The following is a 22,245-nucleotide window of genomic DNA, read 5'->3' as shown; positions in this document are numbered from 1 at the left end:
AGGAATTGAGTACAAAAAGCTCAAGTTTAACAGATAAATGGCAAGTAAAAATAGGCCAAAGGCAAAATTATGAATAACGTTGTAATAGGAGCCTAAGGCATAATGGGTAATATGTCCGAATGAATGAGCCAAATGCCCGGTGATGAGTAATGGAGAAATAGGTGCCGGGAGCATGAAGCGTAATGAACCCAAAATGTGACGGTTAATTAAGGAGGAGCCTGAAGAATGATGAAAGTGAACAAGCAGGAATAGGATAAAGGTAGTTCGGACAAAGAAGCTGAAATGAATGGGGCGGAGGCATGCTGGGTAATGGGACGTGAATGAATGAGCCAAAGATAGAAACTGCAGTGACGCGAGGAACAGAGGCACGACGGGTAACGAAAGGGGTGGGTCTAAGACAACTGTTGCGAGAAGAGATAATGGGGGCATTGTGGGTAACAAGGAGGGCAGGGTTCATCCTAACAGATTAGAGTTGTCCTGAGGCACTGTGGGTAAGGCAGCACTTCCGGGTTAGGTGGGCAACTACGGACAGAGGGGCTGCCCGTCTGCCGCGGTGCCTGGTGGGACGCCAGGCCTGACCTTGCTGCCTAGCAGCCTGTGCCGCGCAACGCACCTTTACCTGTTCTTTGACCCTGGCACGTTAGCCAATGAGCGTTCCAAGCCCCTTACACGCTAGAGCCAATCAGAATACATCATGGGCCAAAATCGGCCAATTATCACAGCAGCTTTGATGTGGGGCGGAGACAAAAGAAGGGAATGCCTTCAGGAGAGGGGTGGAGCAACGCAGTAGTGGACGTCGCAAAATGAGCAGCGCAGGCCAATGGCAGGCTAGCGCCGGAACCCACGGCGTTGAGAGCCAATAGACAAGGGTTCTGAGAACCAATGAGGGAGCGGAAGGTGTGCCGTGACCCGCCTGCGAGTGAAAACCAATAGAAAAGGAAGTCTGACGAAGGTGGGTGGGACTCATAGCCATGAATCCTATTGGAAGGCGGGCCCTAAGGCTGATGGGCGGACCTCCGGGCAGACTGAACCAATGGGCTAGGCGGGGCGGAGCGACGGTGGTGGCGGCGGCGGCAGCGGGTTCGGTTGCGCGTGGCGCACGGGGTGGAAGCGGAGCTCAGGCCGGGAGCAGGCGCCGCCGCCAGTGAGTACCGGAGCCGTGGCAGGTTGAGGGTTTGCTGGAGCTGAGCCCGCGGCGCGCGGGACCTGACCTCCGCCCTCTGACCTCTCTCCTCTCAGGCGACCATGGGGAACGTGTTGGCCGCCAGCTCGCCGCCCGCTGGGCCGCCGCCGCCGCCTGCGCCGGCCCTCGTGGGGCTGCCGCCGCCTCCGCCCTCGCCGCCAGGCTTCACGCTTCCGCCGCTCGGAGGCGGCCTGGGCTCCGGGGCCAGCACGGGTCGGGGATCGGAAAGGACCTCCGGAGCTGCAGCCGCCAGTGCTACAGGGACCGCTGACGACGGGGCCTGTGGCTGCCTTCCCAACCCGGGCACTTTCGAGGAGTGCCACCGGAAGTGCAAGGGTGAGGGGCGAGGGGTCCCGGCGGGCGGGAGATGGCCCGGATCTCGGGGGAACGGGGAGGACACTGGGGACCTTGAGGATTGGCGCGCATCATTGCAGTCATTTAACAGAGCGTTACGGGTTGACGTTGGGATCGAATGTTAGAACGTTGGACTTGGGGCTTAGAACGATGAAATTAAATGGTGGAACCTCGGGACGGAATGCCATAGCGGTAGAGAAAAGCCTTAGGGATCTCAGGAGTCCTGAGATTAGCCAAGCCAGGGCTCCTTGTGTGATCAGGAAAGGAACTGAGGCCCAAGGTCACAGTGTCTACAAGGTGTCTCCAGGGTTCCAGTGAGAGTAAACCCAAATCTTCCAGGTGCTGGTTTGCAGTGAATATGGTAGTGATAGTGGTGGAGATTTGGAACACTGTTTTGGCATTCAGTATCTGTTAAGTCATTACAGATGACAAGTTTGATATAAATGAAATGACTTGCTTAAAGTCAGTTAGTAGTTGGTGGCACTGGGATTTGGGTACAAACAAAGGCCCTGATCCTGTCTTCAGGGCAGTGCTGCCTCTTTCCTGGTTGGGATACTTTGTGAGATATTCTGAATCTCTGGAGAGAGCTGGGCTGGTAGGGAAGGAAACACCAAGAGTTGTGGGGGAATGTATAGGATGGACTGTGACAGCATTTCTCTTCTCCAGAGCTGTTTCCCATTCAGATGGAGGGTGTCAAACTCACAGTCAACAAAGGGTTGAGTAACCATTTCCAGGTGAGCTTGTTTGGTGCCCTTAGCCTCCAGAAGTATCTCATCTCAGCCATCCCCCTGCATCTGCACATACTCCTCCCACAAGAGCTGGACTTCTTGGTACTTAAAAAGACAAGGAGATACAGTGCCAGACTGGCTACACAGTCTGAGAACCCAGAACCCAGAGATAGCCCACCCCCCACCCCCCCATAACATCCAGGCTGGAGTGAAGTATCAGGTATGTATCCCCACACCCACCACATCCTTTCTGAGTCCAGTCTAGTCAGGCCCCCCAGTCTTCATTCCCTGCTGAGCCCAAAAATTCTGCCTTTGCCCTCTCCAGTGGGTAAGCAAGCCTATCAAGTATCCTCACAGCCTTCCCTCTCCTCCCAGGTGAACCATACAGTAGCCCTCAGCACAATCGGGGAGTCCAACTACCATTTTGGGGTCACGTATGTGGGGACAAAGCAGCTGAGCCCCACAGAGGTGAGGTTCTTTTTGTGATTCATTCATTGTATCCTTTTTGAACATGTAGCCAAATACCAGTTAAGCAATCTTTGTCAGGAAGTGAGAGGTGCTGAGAGAGCTGTAGGTGTCGGGAGGTGAGGACTGTGTGTCTAAGGTGCATTGAAAATGAGTAATTGTTTCACTCAGCAAGCATCCTTTGAACCCCTGCTTTGTGACTGGCCTTGTGCAAGTTGATGCTAGGGGTGGGACCATAATAGCCTTTTCGCCAGACAGCAATAACCTGGAGTGGACAGGGTTGGTCTGTAAATTATGCAGTACTTTGAATGTCAGACTAGGCAACTGGACTTTCTCTAGGGGGCACTGGAGAGCCATGGAAAGATGGGAACTAGGGAAAGACATGGTCCTTGGATGTATGCTTTAGGAATATCCCTCAGGCTGCCTTCTAGAAGCTAGTCATTAGGGACAGGGGCAAAGTCTCAGAGAGGCCTGGACAGAGGGTGGGAGGGGTGGGTATTGAATTAGGTCTTTACTCTTATTAACTGTTTCCTTTTCCTAGATTCCTTTATCCAAAAATTCTTCATTGTTCCCCCATCCTGTGCCTAGCCTGTGGTGGGGACACAGCAGTAACTGAAACAGTCATGAAACTCATAGTCTAGTGGGGTAGGGGACAGACTTATTCCCAGACAATGACAATCCAACATGGACAGGGTTGAAATGGGGGAACATAAGACCATGGGAGCCCAGAGAGGGAACCTAACTTAGCCTAGATGGTCAGAGAGGGCTTCACAGAGGAGGGGACCCCCATCTCACGCTTTTTGGCCCAAGGCACCTTATCTAGGCCCACTACACATACTTCTACAGTGCTGGGCCTCTGACCTCTACCCTTGTCCTCTGTCCCATAGGCATTCCCTGTGCTGGTGGGGGACATGGACAACAGTGGCAGCCTCAATGCTCAGGTCATTCACCAGCTGGGCCCCGGCCTTAGGTCCAAGATGGCCATCCAGGTGAGTGGGGAATGGAGGCTGGTGCTCCCCCAGCCACAGAAGCACTGGCCTACCCTCACACCAGCCTTCTCCCCTACAGACCCAGCAGTCGAAGTTTGTGAACTGGCAGGTGGATGGGGAGTACCGGGGCTCTGACTTCACAGCAGCCATCACACTGGGGAACCCAGATGTGCTGGTGGGTTCAGGTAAGACTTGAAGGTGGTCACTTCTGGCTTTCCCAGTGAGGCCATCCTTTTCTGCCTCCTGAGAAGTGGTCAGGGACAGGAGTTATTTTGAACATACAGGTTCAAACCTCAGCTCTGCCACTGTCTTGTGATTTTAGGCAGGTTTCATCACCTTTGTGGGCCTCAGTTTCCTCCTCTGTAAAATTGGACTACATCACAAGGTTGTTGAGTAGATTATGTAGGTCCCTATGTGTAAAAGTTTAAAATGACATCAGATGTGATAGGTACCCAGTAAATGTGAGCTGCTCTTGGTATTATTATGGGGCACTGGGTTGTTGAAGGTAGAAGCAGCCTGAGATAGGGTACTGACACTCCTGTTTGTGTTGGGTAGCGGGCAGCAACTATGAACTCTGTCCGTACTTCAACTCTTTTTTTTTTCCTTGTCGCCCAGTGTCTTGTGATTTCCTTAAATGTTCATTTAATGAATGTTTATTGAGCATATACTTTATTCTAGACACTAAGAATAAGGTGGTGAATGAAGGAGAATTAAGTCTGCCCCCTGAGAGCTTCTACCATTCCAGTGGAGGCAGCCACAAGTAAAGTAGCACATAAGGATGTTAGGCCAGGCTAGTGGCTCAGGCCTGTAATCCCAGAGTTTTTGTTTTGTTTTTTTTCCTTTGAGACAGAGTCTCACTTTGTCTCCCTTGGTAGAGAGCCAGGCGTCATAGCTCACAACAACCTCAAACTCATGGGCTTAAGTGATTCTCTTGCCTCAGCCTCCCAAGTAGGGAGGCTGACACCTGACACAACACACAGCTAGTTTTTTGGTTTTTTTTTTTTATTTTGTAGAGACAGAGTCTCACTTTGTGGCCCTAGGTAGAGTGCCGTGGCCTCACACAGCTCACAGCAACCTCCAACTCCTGGGCTTAAGCGATTCTCTTGCCTCAGCCTCCCGAGCAGCTGGGACTACAGGCGCCCGCCACAACGCCTGGCTATTTTTTGGTTGCAGTTTGGCCGGGGCCGGGTTTGAACCCCCCACCGTCGGTATATGGGGCCGGCGCCCTACCGACTGAGCCACAGGCGCCACCCACAGCTAGTTTTTTTTTTTGTTTTTTTAGAGATGAGGTCTTGCTCTGGCTCAGGCAAGACGCAACCCCCTGAGCTCAGGCAATTCACCTGCCTCAGCCTCCCAGAGTGCTACAACTACAGGCATGAACCACTGCCCCCAGCCAATCCCAGAGTTTTGAGAGGCCAAGGCAGGAGGGTAACTTTAGGCCAGCCTGGGCAATGTAGCAAGACCCTGTCTCTTAAAAATAATCCTTTTTTAATTAGCTGGGCGTGGTGGCACACACACATATTCCCATCTGCTTTGGAGGCTGAGGTGGGAGAATTGTCTGAGCTTCGGAGTTCAAGACTGTAGTGAGCTATGATGATGCCACCCCACTTCAGCCTGAGTGATAGCAAGATCCTGATTCAAAAAAAAAAAAAAAAGTCAGGGTCGAACCTATGACTCAAAGGAGTAGGGCACCGGCCCCATATACCGGAGGTGGCGGGTTCAAACCTGGCCCCGGCCAAAAACTGCAAAAAAAAAAAAAAAGGTCAGATGAGAGGGGCTGTAAGGAAAGATTAGGGCCTGAGAAGGGGGTGGGTAGAAGGTCTCATTCCTCAGGTGACCCATGAACAAAGACTAAAAGATGTGAGGGCATAATGAGGTAAGCAGCTAGGTTAGTAAAGAGCTTTTCAGTCTTAGGGGAGTGGCAGAGGATCCGAGGAAGGACCCTTTAAAGGACCATTGAGGAGGCTCAATGCCTGTAGCTCAGCGGCTAGGGCACCAGCCACATACACCATACCTGGTGGGTTCAAATCCAGCCCGGGCCTACCAAACAATAATGACAACTACAACCAAAAAATAGCCAGGCATTGTGGCGGGCGCCTATAGTCCCAGCTACTTGGGAGGCTGAGGCAAGAGAATAGCTTAAGCCCAAGAGTTTGAGGTTGCTGTGAGCTGTGACGCCATGACACTACCTAGGGTGACATAGTGAGACTCTGTTCCCCCCCCCCCAAAAAAAAGGACCATTGAGAATAGTGAGGAGAATAGAATTTAAAGGACCAAATCACACAAGTCTTTGTAGATTGGTTTTTTTCTTTTTTAAGAGACCGTCTCACTTTGTCACCCTTGGTAGAGTGCTGTGGCATCACAGCTCACAGCAACCTCCCAACTCCTAGGCTTAGGCGATTCTCTTGCCTCAGCCTCCTGAGTAGCTGGGACAACAGGCACCCGCCACAACGCCTTTTTTGTTGCAGTTTGGCCGGGGCCAGGTTTGAACCCGCCACCCTCAGTATATGGGGCTGGTGCCCTACTCACTAAGCCACAGGCACTGCCTGATTTATTTTATTCATTCATTCATTTATTTATTTACTTATTTATTTTTGAGACAGAGTTTCAAGCTGTGGCCCTGGGTAGAGTGCCGTGGCATCACAGCTCATAGCAACCTCAATCTCTTGGCCTTAAGTGATTCTTTTGCCTCAGCCTCCCAAGTAGCTGGGACTACAGGTGCCCACCACAAAGCCCAGCTATTTTGTTGTTGTTGTTGTTGTTGTAGTTGTCATTGTTGTTTCAGCAGGCCCAGGCCGGGTTTGAACCCGCCAGCCATGGTATATGTGTCTGACGCCCTACCCACTGAGCTATGGGCGCCACCTCTTTGTAGAATTTTGGTCCTACTCTGCATGAGTATGGGATGACCAGAGAGTTTTGTTTTGTTTTGTTTTTGTAAAGAACAGAGTTTCGCTTTATTGCCCTCAGTAGAATGCCGTGGCGTCACACAGCTCACAGTAACCTCCAACCTCCAACTCCTGGGCTTAGGCAATTCTCTTGCCTCGGCCTCCCAAGTAGCTGGGACTGCAGGTGCCCGCCACAGTGGCCAGCTATTTTTTTGTTGCAGTTCAGCCAGGGCTGAGTTTGAACCCACCACCCTTGGTATATGGGGCTGGTGCCCTACTCACTGAGTCACATGCGCCGCCCTGACCAGAGAGTTTTGAACAGACAAGGAACAATGTCTGACTTAACTTCTTACAGGACCCCTTGTGCTGATATGTGGAGAATAGATGCCAAAGAGTTCCATTGTGAGGGTAGCAGAGGTGTAAGAAGTGTCTGAATTATGGTTGCAGTTGGAAGGTGGAGCCTATGGGATTTGCTGAGAGATTAGAGGTGGGGAGTGAGGCACACTGGGTGAGATGACCCCGACAACTGGAAGATCGGAGTCGCTAATTGCTGGGTGTGTGTCTTTGAACAGGAGAGTGAGCTCTTGGGCAGTGAGCCTTGAGTGAATGAGTTTGTGCAGGCGGGGAGTCAGGGCCTGGAGTGCACAGCAAGTCAGCTCTTCTGCCCAGAGGAAGCCAGGGAGACTTCTCAGAGGAGATAATACCTTTGAGCTCCCAAAGAAAGAGAAAGGGATACCCTAGCTGGGAGGCTGGTGCAAGAACATTCCAGGCACAGGAGTGAAGATAAGAAACCCATGTCATAAAATCTAGGAGATGGGGGCAGTGCCTGTGGCTCAAGGAGTAGGGCGCCGGCCCCATATACCAGAGGTGGCAGGTTCAAACCCGGCCCTGGCCAAAAACTGCAAAAAAAAGAAAAAAATCCAGGAGATGGGGATGCTCTGGAGAGCAGGTGGGAGAAGGGACGCCTCCTAGGTGAGGCTGATCCATAGAGGCCCGTGGAAAAGGTGGGGTCTCAGGCCACCAAAACACCTTTCCTGTCCCCTGCTCACCTGAGGGCATCACCCTGTCTTCTCACCTATGTCAGCTGAGCCACGTGAATTTTTCTGACTGCTGAGTTCTTTCTACCCTCAGACAATTTCATATGCTGTCCCTGCTGCTTGGAAAATTCTTATTTCTGGGGTGTGTGTGTGTGTGTGTGTCATAGTTCACAGCAACCTTAAACTCCTGGGCTGAAATGATCCTTTTGCCTTAGCCTTACAAGTAGCTGGGACTACAGGCACCCACTGAGATGCCTGTCTATTTTTTGTTTGTTTGTTTTTAGAGACAAGGTCTCACTCTTGTTCAGGCTAGTCTGGAACTCCTGAGCTCAAAACAATCCACCTTCCTCTGCCTCCTAGAGTACTAGGATTACAGGCATGAGCCACCTTCCCTGTGGTCTTGACATAGCTGAATAAGTTGTGGCATACGTGTCTACCTCTTGTAAAGGCCTGCAGTGCCTAAAGTGGTAGCCATATTTGCACTTTGCCCAGCCCCTGGTCTTTGTTACATTTTCCTATGGCATTTGTTTTTTATCCACACCCGAGAATGACAACTGTTAGCAGACAGGGACTTGCCAGTCTCCTCTTCACTATGCACCTAGTGCCTGGAACTGTTCTAGGACAGGAAGGAGTAAGCAGTAGTCACTGCAGGTGCTGCTCTTTCACTCCTGCTCTCGATGGGGCCCTGAGCGTTTTTTTTGAGACAAAGTCTCACTCTGTTGTCTACTGTGGTCATAGCTCACAGCAACCTCAAACTCTTGGCTCAAGCAATCCTCTTACCTCAGTCTGCCGAGTGGCTGGGACTACAGGTGCCCGCTGCTGCTGCCACCACTACCACGCCCCCCCTAGTTTTTCTATTTTTAGTAGAGATGGGGTCTTGGTCTTGCTCAAGCAGTCCATCCTCAGTCTCCCAGAGTGCTAGGATTATAGGTGCGAGCCACCACACCCAGCAGGCATGTTACATGTGTCCTCTCCCTCCCTCAGTCGTGCTGGGCACAGGGGAAGGAGCCGTGAGGCAGGTGCTGCCATCACTGCCATCTTAGTGACGCCCACAGAGGGGAAGTGCCTCACCAAGGGCACTCAGTGAGTTGGACTCCAGAGTTCCTGTTCTTCGTGGGATTGGCTCACCCCATTTCCTGTGCCACCTCACCAGCCTGGTCATTTTGTGCTTCCCAGCACTAACCTCCTGAAACCCAAAACCCCAGGTGTGATTCCTTGGTCTTAGTTCTTACAGCTGTCTCTTCCTTCCCTTTGACACCAATAAAAGTGGGGTCTGCTAAGCCAGGTCAGTGCTGAGCACTCAAGTCACCTGTCACCAACAGGCTTGGGTTCAGACCCCAGGCGGCTCCTCTGGTCATCTTGGCAAGTGGGTCTACCTACTCTGAGCCTCAGTTTCCTATCTGTCTCGCAGGCATAGTAGTAACAATCACCTCCTAGTGAAGGACTGAGTGAGGACCCATCTTCAGCCCTGAGTGCTGGGCCACAGGCATAGTTAGGGCTCGCTCTGTCCTAGGATCTCTATGACACCCTGCAACCAGCAGCAGGTATCAGTGTATTTGTGACCTTCATGTCACAGATGAGGAAAATAAGGCCCAGGGCTGAGATCAGTTGCCCAGTATCACATAGCTGGTAGGCACAGGAGCTGGGATTTGAATCAAGAGCTACCCTTGAGACTCCATGAACTTAACCACACACTTCCCTCTCCATGGCTTTGGTTGCTTCTCTGAAGCCTCTGCTTCATTCTGAGCCCCAAGTGTGCACCCAGCTCTAGGCAGGGCAGAAACATAGCTATGACCAAGACAGCAGCCCGTTTCTGCCCTCGGTGGGCGGGGCTCTCAGGCTGTAGGGGAGACATTTGCCTTCTGTTCTCCCACAAAGAATTCATTAACTATTATGAAGAAAAAGTCAGCTTGCTGTGATAGCTTATAACCTGAGGTGACAGACAGCTTCTCTCAAAGGGTACTTTTCTAGGGCGGTGCCTGTAGGTCAGTGGGTAGGGCACTGGCCATATACACCGAGACTGGTGGTTCGAACCCAGCCTGGGCCAGCTAAAACAACAATGACAACTGCAACAACAACAAAAAATAGCCAGGCATTGTGGCAGGCGACTATAGTCCCAGCTACTTGGGAGGCTTAGGCAAGAGAATCACTTAAACCTAAGGTTGGAGTTTGAGCTGTAACACTCTACCCAGGGCGACAGCTTGAGACTCTGTCTGGAAAAAAAAAAAATAAAGGTGCTTCTTAAACCAAAGGAGATTAACTAGTCAGAGGAGTTAAGGAGAAGAAGGAAGCACTCCAAGAAGAAGGCACTGCTGGGGTAAAGGCAGGGAGACATCCTGTGTAGCCAGAGCCAGGCACCACCTTCCCTTCTGGGGCTGCCCCCACCTGTGCATCTGCCCTGGGTTCTGCTGGTCATTTCTGCCCCAGGCAACTTCCCTAATATGATCCTGGCCTAGCAAGGGAGAGGCCAGGTATGGCAGCATAGACCATCCATCTGCCTCCTCTGCAGTGACAGTGTGGGCAGCTGGGCCCTGGCCTTCTCTTTACTCTCATAGACCCCCAACTCACTTCCACTCCTTTTGAGGTTTTGAAACTCATGTTGCTTCCTGTCCTCATAGAACAGATTTTAACCAATCAACCTATAAGGTGCTAGGCACCATTTTTAGTATACATATAACACTCAAAGTTGGCCAGGTAAAGTGGCTCATACCTTAATCCTAGCACTCTGGGAGGCCGAGGCAGGAGGATTGCTTGAGCTCAGGGGTTCGAGACCAGCCTGAGTAAGAGTAAGACCCCTGTCTCTACTAAAAATAGAAAAAATTAGCTAGGCTTCATGGGAGGCACCTGTAGTTAGTCCCAGCTACTTGGGAGGCTAAGGCAGGAGGATTGCTTGAGCCCAGGAGTTTGAAGTTGCTGTGAGCTATATCTATTATGGCACCACTGTAGTGCCACCTAGCACTCATCACCACCTAGCCCAGGTGACAGAGTGAGAACCTGTCTCAACAACAAAACAAAAAAAAAGGTAGTGCACAGTGCCTCCCAGCTGTGATCCTAGCGCTCTGGGAGTTCAAGGCATGTGACTCACTTGAGCTCATCAGTCTGAGACCAGCCTGAGCAAGAGTGACACCCTATCTATAGAAAAAAATATTATATTAGAAAAATTAGCTGGGCATTGTGGCAAGTGCTTATAATCCAAGTACTTGGGAGGCTGAGGCAGGAGAATCAACTGAACCCAGGAGTTTGAGGTTGCTGTGAGGTATGACACCGTGGTGCTCTAGCCTGGGATAACAGAGTGAGACTCTGTTTCCCAAAAAAAAAAAAAAAAAAGGCTTTAAGGGTGGTGCCTGTGGCTCAGTGAGTAGGGTGCTGGCCCCATATACCAAGGGTGACGGGTTCGAACCTGGCCCCGGTCAACCTGCAACAAAAAATAGCCAGGCGTTGTGGCCAGCACCTGTGGTCCCAGCTACTTGCAAGGCCGAGGCAAGAGAATTGCCTAAGCCCAAGAGCTGGAGGTTGCTGTGAGCTGTGATGCTACAGCACTCTACCAAGGGCAACAAAGTGAGACTCTTGTCTCTTAAAAAAATAAAAGACTTGAAGCAGCCAGGCACAGTGGCTTACACCTGTAATCCTAGCACTTCAGGAGGCTGAGGCCAGTGGATTGCCTGAGCCAGAGCAAGACCTCATCTCTAAAAATAACTGGGCATTATGGCAGGCGCCTGTAGTCCCAGCTACTCTGGAGGCTGAGGCAAGAGAATCACTTGAGCCCAGGACTTGGAGGTTGCTGTGAGCTGTGATGCTACAGCACTCAACCCAGGGCGACAGATTGAGGATCTATCTCAAAAAAAAAAAAGAAGAAGAAAGAAATACTTAAGTGCAGATATTTGGCTGGCCAACAAAGCAGAGGGAAGGGCTCAGTCAGTGGCAGAGGGACTATGGACACTGGTGGGAGGGCAGAAAGGAAAAGAGAGCTCTCCACATATTACTGCAGTGGGGGCGGGGGAGTATAGGAGAAAATGGCAGCTCTGTTGTAGGAAGTGGAAGTGGCTCTGTTCAAAACTGCTGTGAGGAGGCAGGATCTTTTCAGGCCACTGGGGAGCCAGGGCAGATTCTAGGCAGGGGGAGGACAGGGTCAGGTTTGTACTTTCACAAGATCCTTCTGTCTGCAGTATGTGAAGGTGCTTGGAGAGGGTAAGTTTAGGGCAAGAGACCAGTTAGGAGGCTGTGGGTAGAGAAATGGGGGTAGGGTCAGCCCCACGTGACAGGAAGGATGGTTAGATGTTCTGAGGCTCCCAGTCCCAGTAGTTCCTAGTACTGAGCAAGCAGGCTGAGAAACAGCTAGTTTTTCCTCTGTGGGCTTCTCTTCTCCCCTCTGTTAAATGAGTGAATGATCCTGACCAGAGAGGTATTGACTTGACAGCCAGTTCTCAGGTGAGGAGTCAGGTTAATTTGTATCAGCTACTCCTGGAAAAGATAAACACAGTGGCTCATGAGCCCATCCGTACAGGCTCAGGCCCACCTCTCATCTCAACTCCCCCAGAAGATACCGCCAGGGCCCTGGCCATGAGCTCTCAGCCCATCTTGGGCTCCGCCACCCAGCCCCTCTGGCAGCTCTGCCTGGCTGTGCCTACAGGTGTGAGTTCCCTACTCCTGCTGCCCCAGAGAGCAGACTTCCAGCTAGCAGGCCAGCCTGCTCCCTTGGTGAGCCCAAGTTCATGCCTCTGGTTTCCTTTGGTTGGGACACATGCTCTGTCCTGTCCCAGCTTCTTTCTTGTACCCTTATTTCCCTCCCCTTTCCACATGTCATCTTGTTTTCTGGGTTTAAACCTGGGGTGCTGTCTCTCAGTCTTGGCAGGTTTCTTAATGGGGGAATCTCTTCCTTCTCTGCTTTGATTCTGATTCCCCATCTCTGCAGATATGTTTCCTTCCCATTTCTCCGTTACTCCCTCTCTGTCTCCCACTCTCTTCCTCCCCAGCTCTTCTCTCCTCTCCCCCCAATAAAGACACTTTTGAGACATGTACTGTGCTAGGCTCCAAAGACATAGAAGCAAATCAGTCTCCATTTGGGCTTGAGGAATGCAGCCCAAGGGAGGGTTCATTTGTTCAGGAAACAATCGCAGAGGCCTCAGAGCCTGCCTCCTGCAGAGAGACAGAGGAACCCAGATGTGGGCCTCAGCATAACAAGTCCATGTGTTACTTGAAGGCTCATTTAGTCTTCATAGCCCCAAAGGGCAATAGTGTTAACAGAGAAGTGGAAGAGTGGCCCTGTGGCTCAAAGAAGTAAGGCGCTGGCCCTATATGCCAGAGGTGGTGGGTTCAAACCCAGCCCCAGCCAAAAAAAAAGGGAAGTGAAGCTAGAGCCACTCAGTCACTAGCTGGCAAGTGGTAGGGTTTATGTTCTTACAGATTCCACTTTCCTGCCTCTCACAGTGGCAGAGTGGATGAGAGCCTGAGCTTGGGAGGGGTAGAGGCCTGGATTCTGCTCCTGACACCTTGTGTGACTGTGGGTGAGTGCCTTACCTCCCCTTAGCCTCTGTGACCTTCCCTTAGTGGTAGCAAATGAATGCCAGCTGCACGGGCTTATGTAGATTAGATGAGGTCCCACAGGTAGCATAGTCACCGCAGGGCCTGTGAAGCTGACCTCAGAGTGTGTGGACTGCTAGGTGGCAGGTTAGGAGGAGGGAGAATGTATGGGAGACCAGAGGACAGGCCCTGAGCCTCCAGCAGGGGCAAGCCTAGCAGGCTTTCTGGAGTAGGAGTCTGGTTTGGCCCCCAGTCTGGCTGGAAACTGACTGACTGTCATCTTGCCTATAGGAATCCTCGTAGCTCACTACCTCCAGAGCATCACACCCTGTCTGGCCCTAGGCGGAGAGCTAGTCTACCACCGGCGGCCCGGGGAGGAGGGCACTGTCATGTCCCTAGCTGGGAAATACACATGTGAGCCTGGGACATGGACTTCTGGGTGTGAGGGAGGGGCTGGAGCTGGAGGGGTTGGGAGGGAGGAGGAGCTGGGGGCAGAACCCCCAGGTCTGAGGGAGGAGGGGCTAGGGGCTGGAGCCCGGGGTCTGAGGGAGGAGGCCTGGGTTCCCAGATGCCCAGCTCCCCTTGATAACCTCCCACCCCCACCCTGTTTTCATTACAGTGAACAACTGGTTGGCGACAGTAACACTGGGCCAGGCAGGCATGCATGCAACATACTACCACAAGGCCAGTGACCAGGTGAGCTGCTCCAGGGACCGGCTGCAAGGGTGTTTTCCAGGCTCGTGCTGCCAGGGGCTGGTGTGCCTGGAATTCCTTATTGGGCAACTAACTCTTGTGTTTTGCCCTGGCCCCCCTAGCTGCAGGTGGGCGTGGAGTTTGAGGCCAGCACAAGGATGCAGGACACCAGTGTCTCCTTCGGGTACCAGCTGGACCTGCCCAAAGCCAATCTCCTCTTCAAAGGTAAAGGCCTCAGTCTCCCTACATGGAAAACAAGTGAGAGGTGACTCAGCTCTGAGTAGGTGTGTAGGCCAAAGGAGATGATAGAGGACAGTGTGCTAGGACTCTGTGGGCCTCCAAATTACGGGGGAATGCTTGGGAAGTAGGCACCTGGGCCCCACCCCAGAGCCCGGGCCAATCGCAGAGCAAACCCCTGTTTGCATTTGGCCCTTTCTTTCCCCTAGAAGTGGAAGGCAGCTTGGACAACATCTAGCCTATCCTGTCCATCTTACTTCAGTGGAAACTGAGACTGTGGGAAGATAATAAGGCCACAGCCAAATCCAGAACTTCATCTGAGGCTGACTGGCTCTCATCCCAGTGTCTAGGGTTAAGTCTCTCTTCCTGGCCTGGGCACAGTGGCTCAGGGCTGTAATCCCAGCACTCTGGGAGGCCGAGGTGAGTGGATTGCTTTGAGCTCAGGAGTTTCAGACCAGCCTGAGCAAGAGTGAGACCCCATCTCTACTAAAAATAGCAGACAGTGGACACCTGCTGTGTGTGCAGCCCCATGCTGAGCAGTGCTAGAGACACACACAGCAGACCAGCCCTTGTCTTCATGGGGTTTGCAGTGGGGGAACAGACCTAGCAGCAAAGAATGATGACCCGGCTCGGCTCCTGTAGCTCAAGCAGCTGGGGCGCCAGCCACATAGGATCATATTCAACCCGGGCCTGCCAAACAACAATGACAACTACAACCAAAAAATAGCCGGGCATTGTGGTAGGTACCTGAGGTCCCAGCTACTTGTGAGGCTGAGGCAAGAGAATCGCTTAAGCCCAGGAGTTGCAGGTTGCTGTGAGCTGTGATGCCATGGCACTCTACCCAGGGTGACAGCTTGAGGCTCTGTCTCAAAAAATAAAAAAAAATAAAAAAAATGACCTAGAGCGGGCATTTCTGGCCTGGGAGAGCCCAGGGTCATGGAGGACTTCTCAGAGAGAAGGGGTCACTGAGTGGGGAGCCATTTGCTCCCAGGGTCAAGTACTTGGGAGTTGAGAAGATGCTCCTGGGACAGGGTGGGAAGTTGGCACAGTCCTCTCATCCCTTCTGTCTACCCACAGGCTCTGTGGACAGCAACTGGATCGTGGGTGCCACACTGGAGAAGAAGCTCCCGCCCCTGCCCCTGACGCTGGCACTTGGGGCTTTCCTAAATCATCGCAAGAACAAGTTCCAGTGTGGCTTTGGCCTTACCATTGGCTGAGCCCCTCCTGGCCCCCGCCTTCCACGCCCTTCCTTCTTCAGATCCCACCTCCACCTCACCCTGCCACGGAGGGGAGACCTGAGTCCCCCTCCCCCTCCCTTCCCTCCCTTCTTGGGGGTCAGGGGAGGACAGTGGAAAAGAGGGAACCCACCACCCAGCAGCTGAGGAGGGAATTCTGGAACCAAGGATTCCGAGCAGCAGGGGCAGTGTGCCCTGTGGGCTTGAGGTCCCAGAAGGGATTCTGGAATGGAGGGGCACACAGGATTCCGAGCACCAGGGGCAGAGGGGCCAGATGACCTCAGGGAGGAGTGTCCTGGTGTCCCCCATCCTCCAAAGGGCCCTGGGCCCGCCCTGAGGGGGCAGCAAGAGGAGCTTCCCCATCCCTGGTCAGTCCACCCCTGTCCACTTTCCCATCTACCCCTCTATATAAATCATGTTTATAAGTTATGGAAGAACCGGGACATTTTACAGAAAAAAAAAAAAAAACAACAACAAAAAATATATACACACAACAAAAGAAATCGAAATGGTAGGCCTTGGTTTTCCCAAGTGCGTATGGCCCTTTTTAAGCATGACCTTCCCACAGTCGCCAGTAGGGGGTGTTGGAGGGCCGGAACGCGGAAGGACTATGGGCACTGCATTGAACCTCTGCTTAGAGAACAGTCTGGCCCAGAATCACAGTCTCCCTGCTGGGGGACATTGGAGCCCTTGCCTCACCAGGAGGGCAGGATCTCAAGGTCACTCACCCCAGCTTGGCCTGGCCAGTGTGGCTGTAAAGGACTTTGTCCCTGCAAACTAAAGCAACAGGATGGCAAAGCCTCTTGAGTACTGAGATGGGGGTGGGGTGCTGGGACTCCAGGGTTGTCTCAGACTCCAAAAAGAGTGGAGGATGTAGGGTGTTGGGATAGCATGAAGGATTTGGATTACTGGAAAAGCTTCGGAATAATTAAGAAACTGCTGAGAACTTCTGCCCTAAGGAGAAGCTGCTGGAGTCCAGTGGGTTGGATAAGGGGTGGGGGCTGGCTCGCATGGACCTAAGGTGTCAGGACTCTGCAGAGCCTGTGCTGGTCAAACTTGACACCTACCCCCACTCCTGATCCCTCTCCAGACAGGAAGTGAAACGCTTGTCTGCCCCCAGGTTCTGGGGAGAAGATAGTGGGTAGTGCTGACCCCAAATTACCCAGCGAAGCCATCTTGCCCACTCCGAAGCCAAAGTAAACATGCGTGGCCCAGTCCTGTCAGTGGGGCTACCTGGAACCAGGTGTTCAGCCTTCTGTCATCCCAATGTTGCCACCTCCCAAAACCAGGAAAGAATCAGCTCCTACCATTTGCCTCAATGCTGAAGCTTAGGGTTTTTTTTTTTTTTACTTTTTTTGAGACATTTTATCCTCCTAGGTAGAGGGAGGTGGGTGGCCCTGAGGTCATTGCTCACAGCAACCTCAAACTCGAGCTTAAGAGATTCTCTTTCCTCAGCCTCCCAAATAGCTGGGACTACAGGTGCCTGCCACAATGCCCGGCTGTTTTGGGGGTTTTTTTGCAGTTTTTGGCCAGGGCTGGGTTTGAACCCACCACCTTCAGCATATGGGGCTGGTGCTCTACTCTTTTGAGCCACAGGTGCTGCCCAATGCCCGGCTGTTTATTTAGAGATGACGTCTCGCTGTGGCTCAGGCTGGTCTCGAGCCTGTAAGCTCAGGCAGTCCACCCCCCTTGGTCTCTGAGAGTGCTAGGACTACAGGTGTGAGCCACCACGCCAGGCCTAGGTTTCTAATCTCTAAAACAGCTGGGATTTATGTGACAGGGCTGCCAGGAAGGTGGCAGTCAGTAGTTATCCATAATGTGTAGGACCTACTGTTTGCCAGGGGCTACCCTCCATACTTGATATATGAGTTAGCTTACTGTGTCACAAATCTGGCATGAGTGCAGCTCCTCCCCCAGTTTTATGGGCAAAGTAGATGCTCAGAGAGGCTTGGCCTGAGGTCACACAGCTGTCAACTGGCAGAGCCAGGATTAAGTCCCTGGCAGTGTGGCTGCAGAGACCAGGCAGCAATGCTACTTCAGGCCCTGTGGAAAGCACAAGTGACTCCTGGTATCTGCAGTGCCTGTGCCAGCCAGGGGGAGGTGCTAGCTCTCATCTCAAGTGAAGATAGGGGTTCACTTGTGTGCCCAAGGTCACGGCCAAGCAGGGTACTAGGATGGAAGCCCAGGTTTCACTTTCGAAGACCAGGCTTTTAGCAGAAGCATCACACTTTTGCACTCTTCCCATCCTATTTCTGCCCAGACTCCCCTTCTGGGACCTAGGAATCCAAACCTCTAGCTCCCTCCCCACTTAGACCTCAACCCCTCCCCAGGTTTTATTCATTTATCTACAGGGAAGGGGTACTCTGGGAGCAGTCTGTTCATTGCTTCTCCTTGCTCAGCCCATAGAATGGAGGCACACATCTGGATTACTGGGTGATGTTTCCATCTCCCTTCCCGCGGGCTGGGGGTGGAGGGGTGACAAGGCCTCCAAGCCCCACCTCCTTCCTCCGCCCCTCTGTGTGTGTGGGGGGGGGGAACAGCCCACCGCGTGACTGGGGGCTGGCCCAGCCCGTCCTACCCTTGGGGGAGGGGGCGGGGCAGGGGGAGCCCTATAATTGGATGAGCCTGGGCTCTCTGAGTCCTCCTCAGCCCAGCGGAGGTGAAGGACTTGGTTCCCCAGAAACCGGTGAGAAGCACTGTTGGGGGCACAGGGACCAGCCAAGGGGTCTCTGGACAGATGGGGCTGGGACATCGGGGAATCCTGGCCTCCAAGAATAAAGAATTTCAGGATAGCTGTTTGGGAACAGGCTGGGGCATAGGAGGTGACTGACATACAGACGAATCAGGACAGACCCAGAAGATGCGGGTGAGACCAGGGGCAAGGGCCTGGACCTAGGAAGGGGTGGGCGGCAGGGGCGTCCGGGGTGGAAGGTAGAGGGGTTAGGCGAGCAGTTGGACTTGGAGAAAGAAGCTGGAGATGAGCCACAGCAAAACCCACGAGTTGCCATTTACTGAGTACCTACTGGGTGCCCCCGTTGTCTTAATATTTGCACAGCTGGGGACCGGGGTCTGGTAGAGAAGGGTAGCTAGACAGGAGTTGAAGGAGAACTTTTAGATGGGGATTAAATTAGCTCATAAATGGAAAACGGTGCTTAGATGTGAAGCTGGAGCTTAGAATGTGAAGGTAGAATGTGGAATGCGAAGCAGAAACTTGGAAAGCCCAGTGGAGACTCAGATGGAACCGGTGGAGGATTGGGGGGAGGGCGGAATTTGAACCCTGAGACAGGACGATGGAATTTTGGCAATGGGGCCTGTCCTGGGGATGAGGAGACTGAAGAAGAGGTTGAGGGAGTTAAACACACAATGGAGGGGCGGATTGGTAAATGTTTGTGATCGGATTAGGCTGGCTCCGATATGGGAACTAGGCAAAGCTTTGAAGGCTGGGCCGGGGTGGGGCCGGGGTGGAGCCGGGGTGGGGCCGTGGTGTGGCCGGGGAGAGGTGGGGAGCGAGGCGGAGGAGTCCTAACTGGCTGTTGATTGACAGTTTCTCCCTCCCCAGACTGACCAATCGCAGTCGCGAAGATGAAGGCTCTGTGGGCCGTTGTGATTGTCACATTCCTGGCAGGTAGGGGCGGGGCTCACTCTTGTTCCCTTCTCCCCCTCCTAGCCTCATCTCAACCTCCTAGGCTCCTCACTCAGGCCCTGGGGTTCCTCTTCTGCTCATCTGTTTCCCCCTGGAGAGGGAGGCCTATCTGATACTCACTGGTTCTATGTAACGGCCTCGGTTTTCCCCATCCTTAAAGTGGGTGTTACTACAGTTTCTAATGCGTTGTTGTCAGATAGGTAGTGAATACTAGACAAGTGTCAGCTGTGATCATTTTTATTCTTCATCATCCCAGCATATCCCTGCATGGGGACCACAAAGACAATAAATGCTTGTCAAGCGATTAGACGCACTCCAACCCACTCCCTGCCCACCAATGGCTCAAAAAAAGTCCAAGAGCCGGCTTGCAGAGCACCTACTCTATACCAATACTGTGTGTGTGGAGTGGGCAAAAGGACCCTGACACACCATGAACTTGTTCTGCACAGGATGCCAGGCCGAGGTGGAGCCCGCACTGGAGCCGGAGGTGCAGGACCTGGCGGGATGGCAAACAGGCCAGCCCTGGGAGCAGGCAGTGGTTCGCTTCTGGGATTACCTGCGCTGGTTGCAGACGCTGTCTGACCAGGTGCAGGAAGAGCTGCTCAGCTCCCAGGTCACCCAGGAACTGACGTGAGTGCCCCAACCATGGCCCTCGACCCTCCTAGCGGCCAGTGCCTCTGCACCCCTGAACCTCCACTGGTCTGGGTTTCCTTCTGTCCCTGTCAATCATGTGGGTCTCTGCTGTTTCCGGCTTCTTATTTCCATTTCCGACCCCTGCCTTTCCTCCTCTCAGCTTCCCTCTCTCAGCACGATCTCTTCCTACCCCCTTCTGCCTCAGTTGCTCACTCAACCCGTTCTCTCTCTTTGTCCTTCCTTCATTCATCCTGTTCGCTCTCCTTTTGTGCCTAGCTCTGCTCTCTGCTTCTGTCTGTCTGTCTCCTTCTCTGGACCTCTGCCCCTTTCCTTCTCTCCCTCTTTGGGGTCTCTTAGACTCAGGCCCCATCCTGCGGACCCCTACCCCAGTGGCTCTCCCCCTGCCTCTCCCTGCATGTACACCCTCACACCCTGTCTCCACAGGGCACTGATGGAGGAGACCATGAAAGAGGTGAAGGCCTACAAGTCAGAGCTGGAAGAACAGCTGAGCCCGGTGGCAGAGGAGACCCGGGCCCGGCTGTCCAAGGAGCTGCAAGCAGCGCAGGCCCGGCTGGGCTCGGACATGGAGGACTTGCGCGGCCGGCTGGTGCAGTACCGCAGCGAGGTGCAGGCCATGCTGGGCCAGAGCACCGAGGAGCTGCGGGCTCGCCTCGCCTCCCACCTGCGCAAGCTGCGGAAGCGGTTGCTCCGCGATGCCGAGGACCTGCAGAAGCGCCTGGCGGTCTATCGGGCTGGGGCCCGTGAGGGCGCTGAGCGTGGTGTGAGCGCCATCCGCGAGCGCCTTGGGCCCCTCGTGGAACAGAGCCGCGTGCGTGCCGCCACCGCGGCCACCCTGGCCAGCCAGCCACTGCGGGAGCGTGCCCAGGCCTGGGGCGAGCGGCTGCGCGGGCGGCTGGAGGAGATGGGCAGCCGGGGCCGCGACCGGCTGGATGAAGTGCGCGAGCAGGTGGAGGAGGTGCGGGCCAAGGTGGAGGAGCAAACCACCCAGATGCGCCTGCAGGCCGAGGCCTTCCAGGCCCGCCTCAAGAGCTGGTTCGAGCCCCTGGTGGAAGACATGCAGCGCCAGTGGACGGAGCTGTTGGAGAAGGTGCAGGCCGCTGTCCAGGGCACCAGCGCCACCCCTGTGCTCAGCAAGAACCACTGAGTGCTCAGGCGTGCCACCTGGCGGGCCCCACTCCTGCCCCGTGCCCCCTGCCTCTGCTCAGCCAGCAGCAGGAGGCCCTGTTCCTGCTCTGGCAGTCCTGGTGGGCCCTAGCTTAATAAAGATATATCCAGCTTCACAGCAACTGCTGGGTCTCCCTGTGTGATTCCTCACAGCCCAGCCTCAGTTTCTCTTTCTGTCTCCACACGGTTGTCAACTCTATTCCCTCTGCCTGTGTCTCTGTGTCTTTGTCTGCCTATTTCAATGCTCACCTTTCCTGCCCTCTGTTCCTTTTTTTTTTTTTTTGAGAGGGTATTGCCCTGGGTAAGGTGCTGTGGCATCATAGCTCACAGCAGCCTTAAACTCCTGGACTCAAGCAATCCTCTTGCATCAGCCTAGCTAGTAGCTGGGACTACAGGCACCCACTACAACACCTGGCTATTTTTAGAGATGGGTTCTTGCTTTTGCTCAGGCTGGTCTCAAACTCCTGAGCTCAAGCAATCCACTCACTTCAGTCTCCCAGTGTGCTAAGGCTACAGGCAGGAGCCACTGTGCCCAGTCCTCCAGACTGCTTGTTGTTGTTGTTGTTGTTGTTGTTGATGTTTTTTAACAGACAGGGTCTCTTTCTGTCACCTAGGCTTGAGTGCAGTGGCCCAGTCCCAGCTCACAACTGGAACTCCTGGGCTCAAGCAATCCCCTTGTCTCGGCCTCTGAAAGTCTTGGGACTCCAGGCATGAACTACCATTCCAACCCTTCTATCCTTTTCTCATGCTCTTGCTTTACTTCTCTGTCTCTGCTCACTCTCTTTTCTCTGAGATGTGGGTTCTGGAACAAATCCTCTGCCTCTGATGACCTTGAGCTAAAAAGCAAACCTGCCTGAGGCTTAGTGTGCCTATCTTTTTTTGTTGTTGTTGTTGTTGCAGTTTTGGCCGGGGCTGGGTTTGAACCCGCCACCCTCAGCATATGGGGCCGGCGCCCTACTCACTGAGCCACAGGCGCCACCCGCAATGCCTATCTTTTTTTTAAGAGAGAGTCTTACTATGTCGCCCTTGGTAGAGTGCTGTGGTGTCACAGCTCACAGCAACCTCCAGCTCTTGGGCTTAGGTGATTCTCTTGCCTCAGCCTCCCATAGGTGGGACTACAGGCACCCACCACAATGCCCAGCAATTTTTTTTGTTGTTGTTGCAGTTTGGCCGGGGCTGGGTTTGAACCCACCACCCTTGATATATGGGGCCAGTGCCCCACTCACTGAGCCACAGGCGCCGCCCTTTTTTTTTTTTTTTTTTGCAGTTTTTGGCTGGGGCTGGGTTTGAACCCACCACCCTCGGTATATGGGGCTGGTGCCCTACTCACTGAGCCACAGGCACTGCCTTTTTTTTTTTTTTTTTGCAGTTTTTGGCTGGGGCTGGGTTTGAACCACCTCTGGCATATGGGGCCAGCACCCTACTCCTTTGAGCCACAGGCACCACCCTTAGTGTGCT

At 53.4% G+C, this 22,245-nt stretch overlaps 2 protein-coding genes across 3 annotated transcripts; both read left to right on the top strand.

The window, feature by feature from the left end:
• The first annotated feature begins 1,044 nt into the window (after positions 1-1,044).
• TOMM40 (translocase of outer mitochondrial membrane 40) lies at positions 1,045-15,811 on the top strand. Its single transcript, XM_053604279.1, has 10 exons — positions 1,045-1,144; positions 1,240-1,519; positions 2,204-2,271; positions 2,641-2,733; positions 3,618-3,719; positions 3,799-3,904; positions 13,453-13,575; positions 13,781-13,857; positions 13,977-14,079; positions 15,169-15,811. Exons 2-10 carry the CDS (start codon positions 1,246-1,248, stop codon positions 15,306-15,308), a joined length of 1,086 nt encoding a protein of 361 aa, XP_053460254.1. The 5' UTR covers positions 1,045-1,144; positions 1,240-1,245; the 3' UTR covers positions 15,309-15,811.
• A 2,097-nt stretch (positions 15,812-17,908) lies between these two features.
• On the top strand, positions 17,909-20,909 carry APOE (apolipoprotein E). Of its 2 annotated transcripts, none has more exons than XM_053604283.1 (4): positions 17,909-18,012; positions 18,886-18,951; positions 19,419-19,599; positions 20,047-20,909. In XM_053604283.1, exons 2-4 carry the CDS (start codon positions 18,909-18,911, stop codon positions 20,765-20,767), a joined length of 945 nt encoding a protein of 314 aa, XP_053460258.1. In that variant the 5' UTR covers positions 17,909-18,012; positions 18,886-18,908; the 3' UTR covers positions 20,768-20,909. The 2 variants fall into 2 exon arrangements, with proteins under 2 accessions (XP_053460258.1, XP_053460259.1); XM_053604284.1 differs by having other exon boundaries at positions 17,974-18,012; positions 18,871-18,951.
• Positions 20,910-22,245: the final 1,336 nt, after the last annotated feature.

Source organism: Nycticebus coucang, chromosome 10 (genome assembly GCF_027406575.1).
Source record: "Nycticebus coucang isolate mNycCou1 chromosome 10, mNycCou1.pri, whole genome shotgun sequence".
Classification (NCBI taxonomy): domain Eukaryota; kingdom Metazoa; phylum Chordata; class Mammalia; order Primates; family Lorisidae; genus Nycticebus; species Nycticebus coucang.
This window is presented reverse-complemented; position numbering and strand designations above follow the sequence as displayed.

Bases quoted from the DNA above. Each gene is read 5' to 3' on its own strand.
- APOE (XM_053604283.1), top strand. From the start codon at position 18,909: ATGAAGGCTCTGTGGGCCGTTGTGATTGTCACATTCCTGGCAG. The intron at 18,952-19,418 runs GTAGGGGCGGGG...TGTTCTGCACAG, and splicing joins GATTGTCACATTCCTGGCAG to GATGCCAGGCCGAGGTGGAG. The intron at 19,600-20,046 runs GTGAGTGCCCCA...CTGTCTCCACAG, and splicing joins CAGGTCACCCAGGAACTGAC to GGCACTGATGGAGGAGACCA.
- TOMM40 (XM_053604279.1), top strand. From the start codon at position 1,246: ATGGGGAACGTGTTGGCCGCCAGCTCGCCGCCCGCTGGGCCGCCGCCG. The intron at 2,272-2,640 runs GTGAGCTTGTTT...CTCTCCTCCCAG, and splicing joins GGTTGAGTAACCATTTCCAG to GTGAACCATACAGTAGCCCT. The intron at 13,576-13,780 runs GTGAGCCTGGGA...TTTTCATTACAG, and splicing joins CCTAGCTGGGAAATACACAT to TGAACAACTGGTTGGCGACA.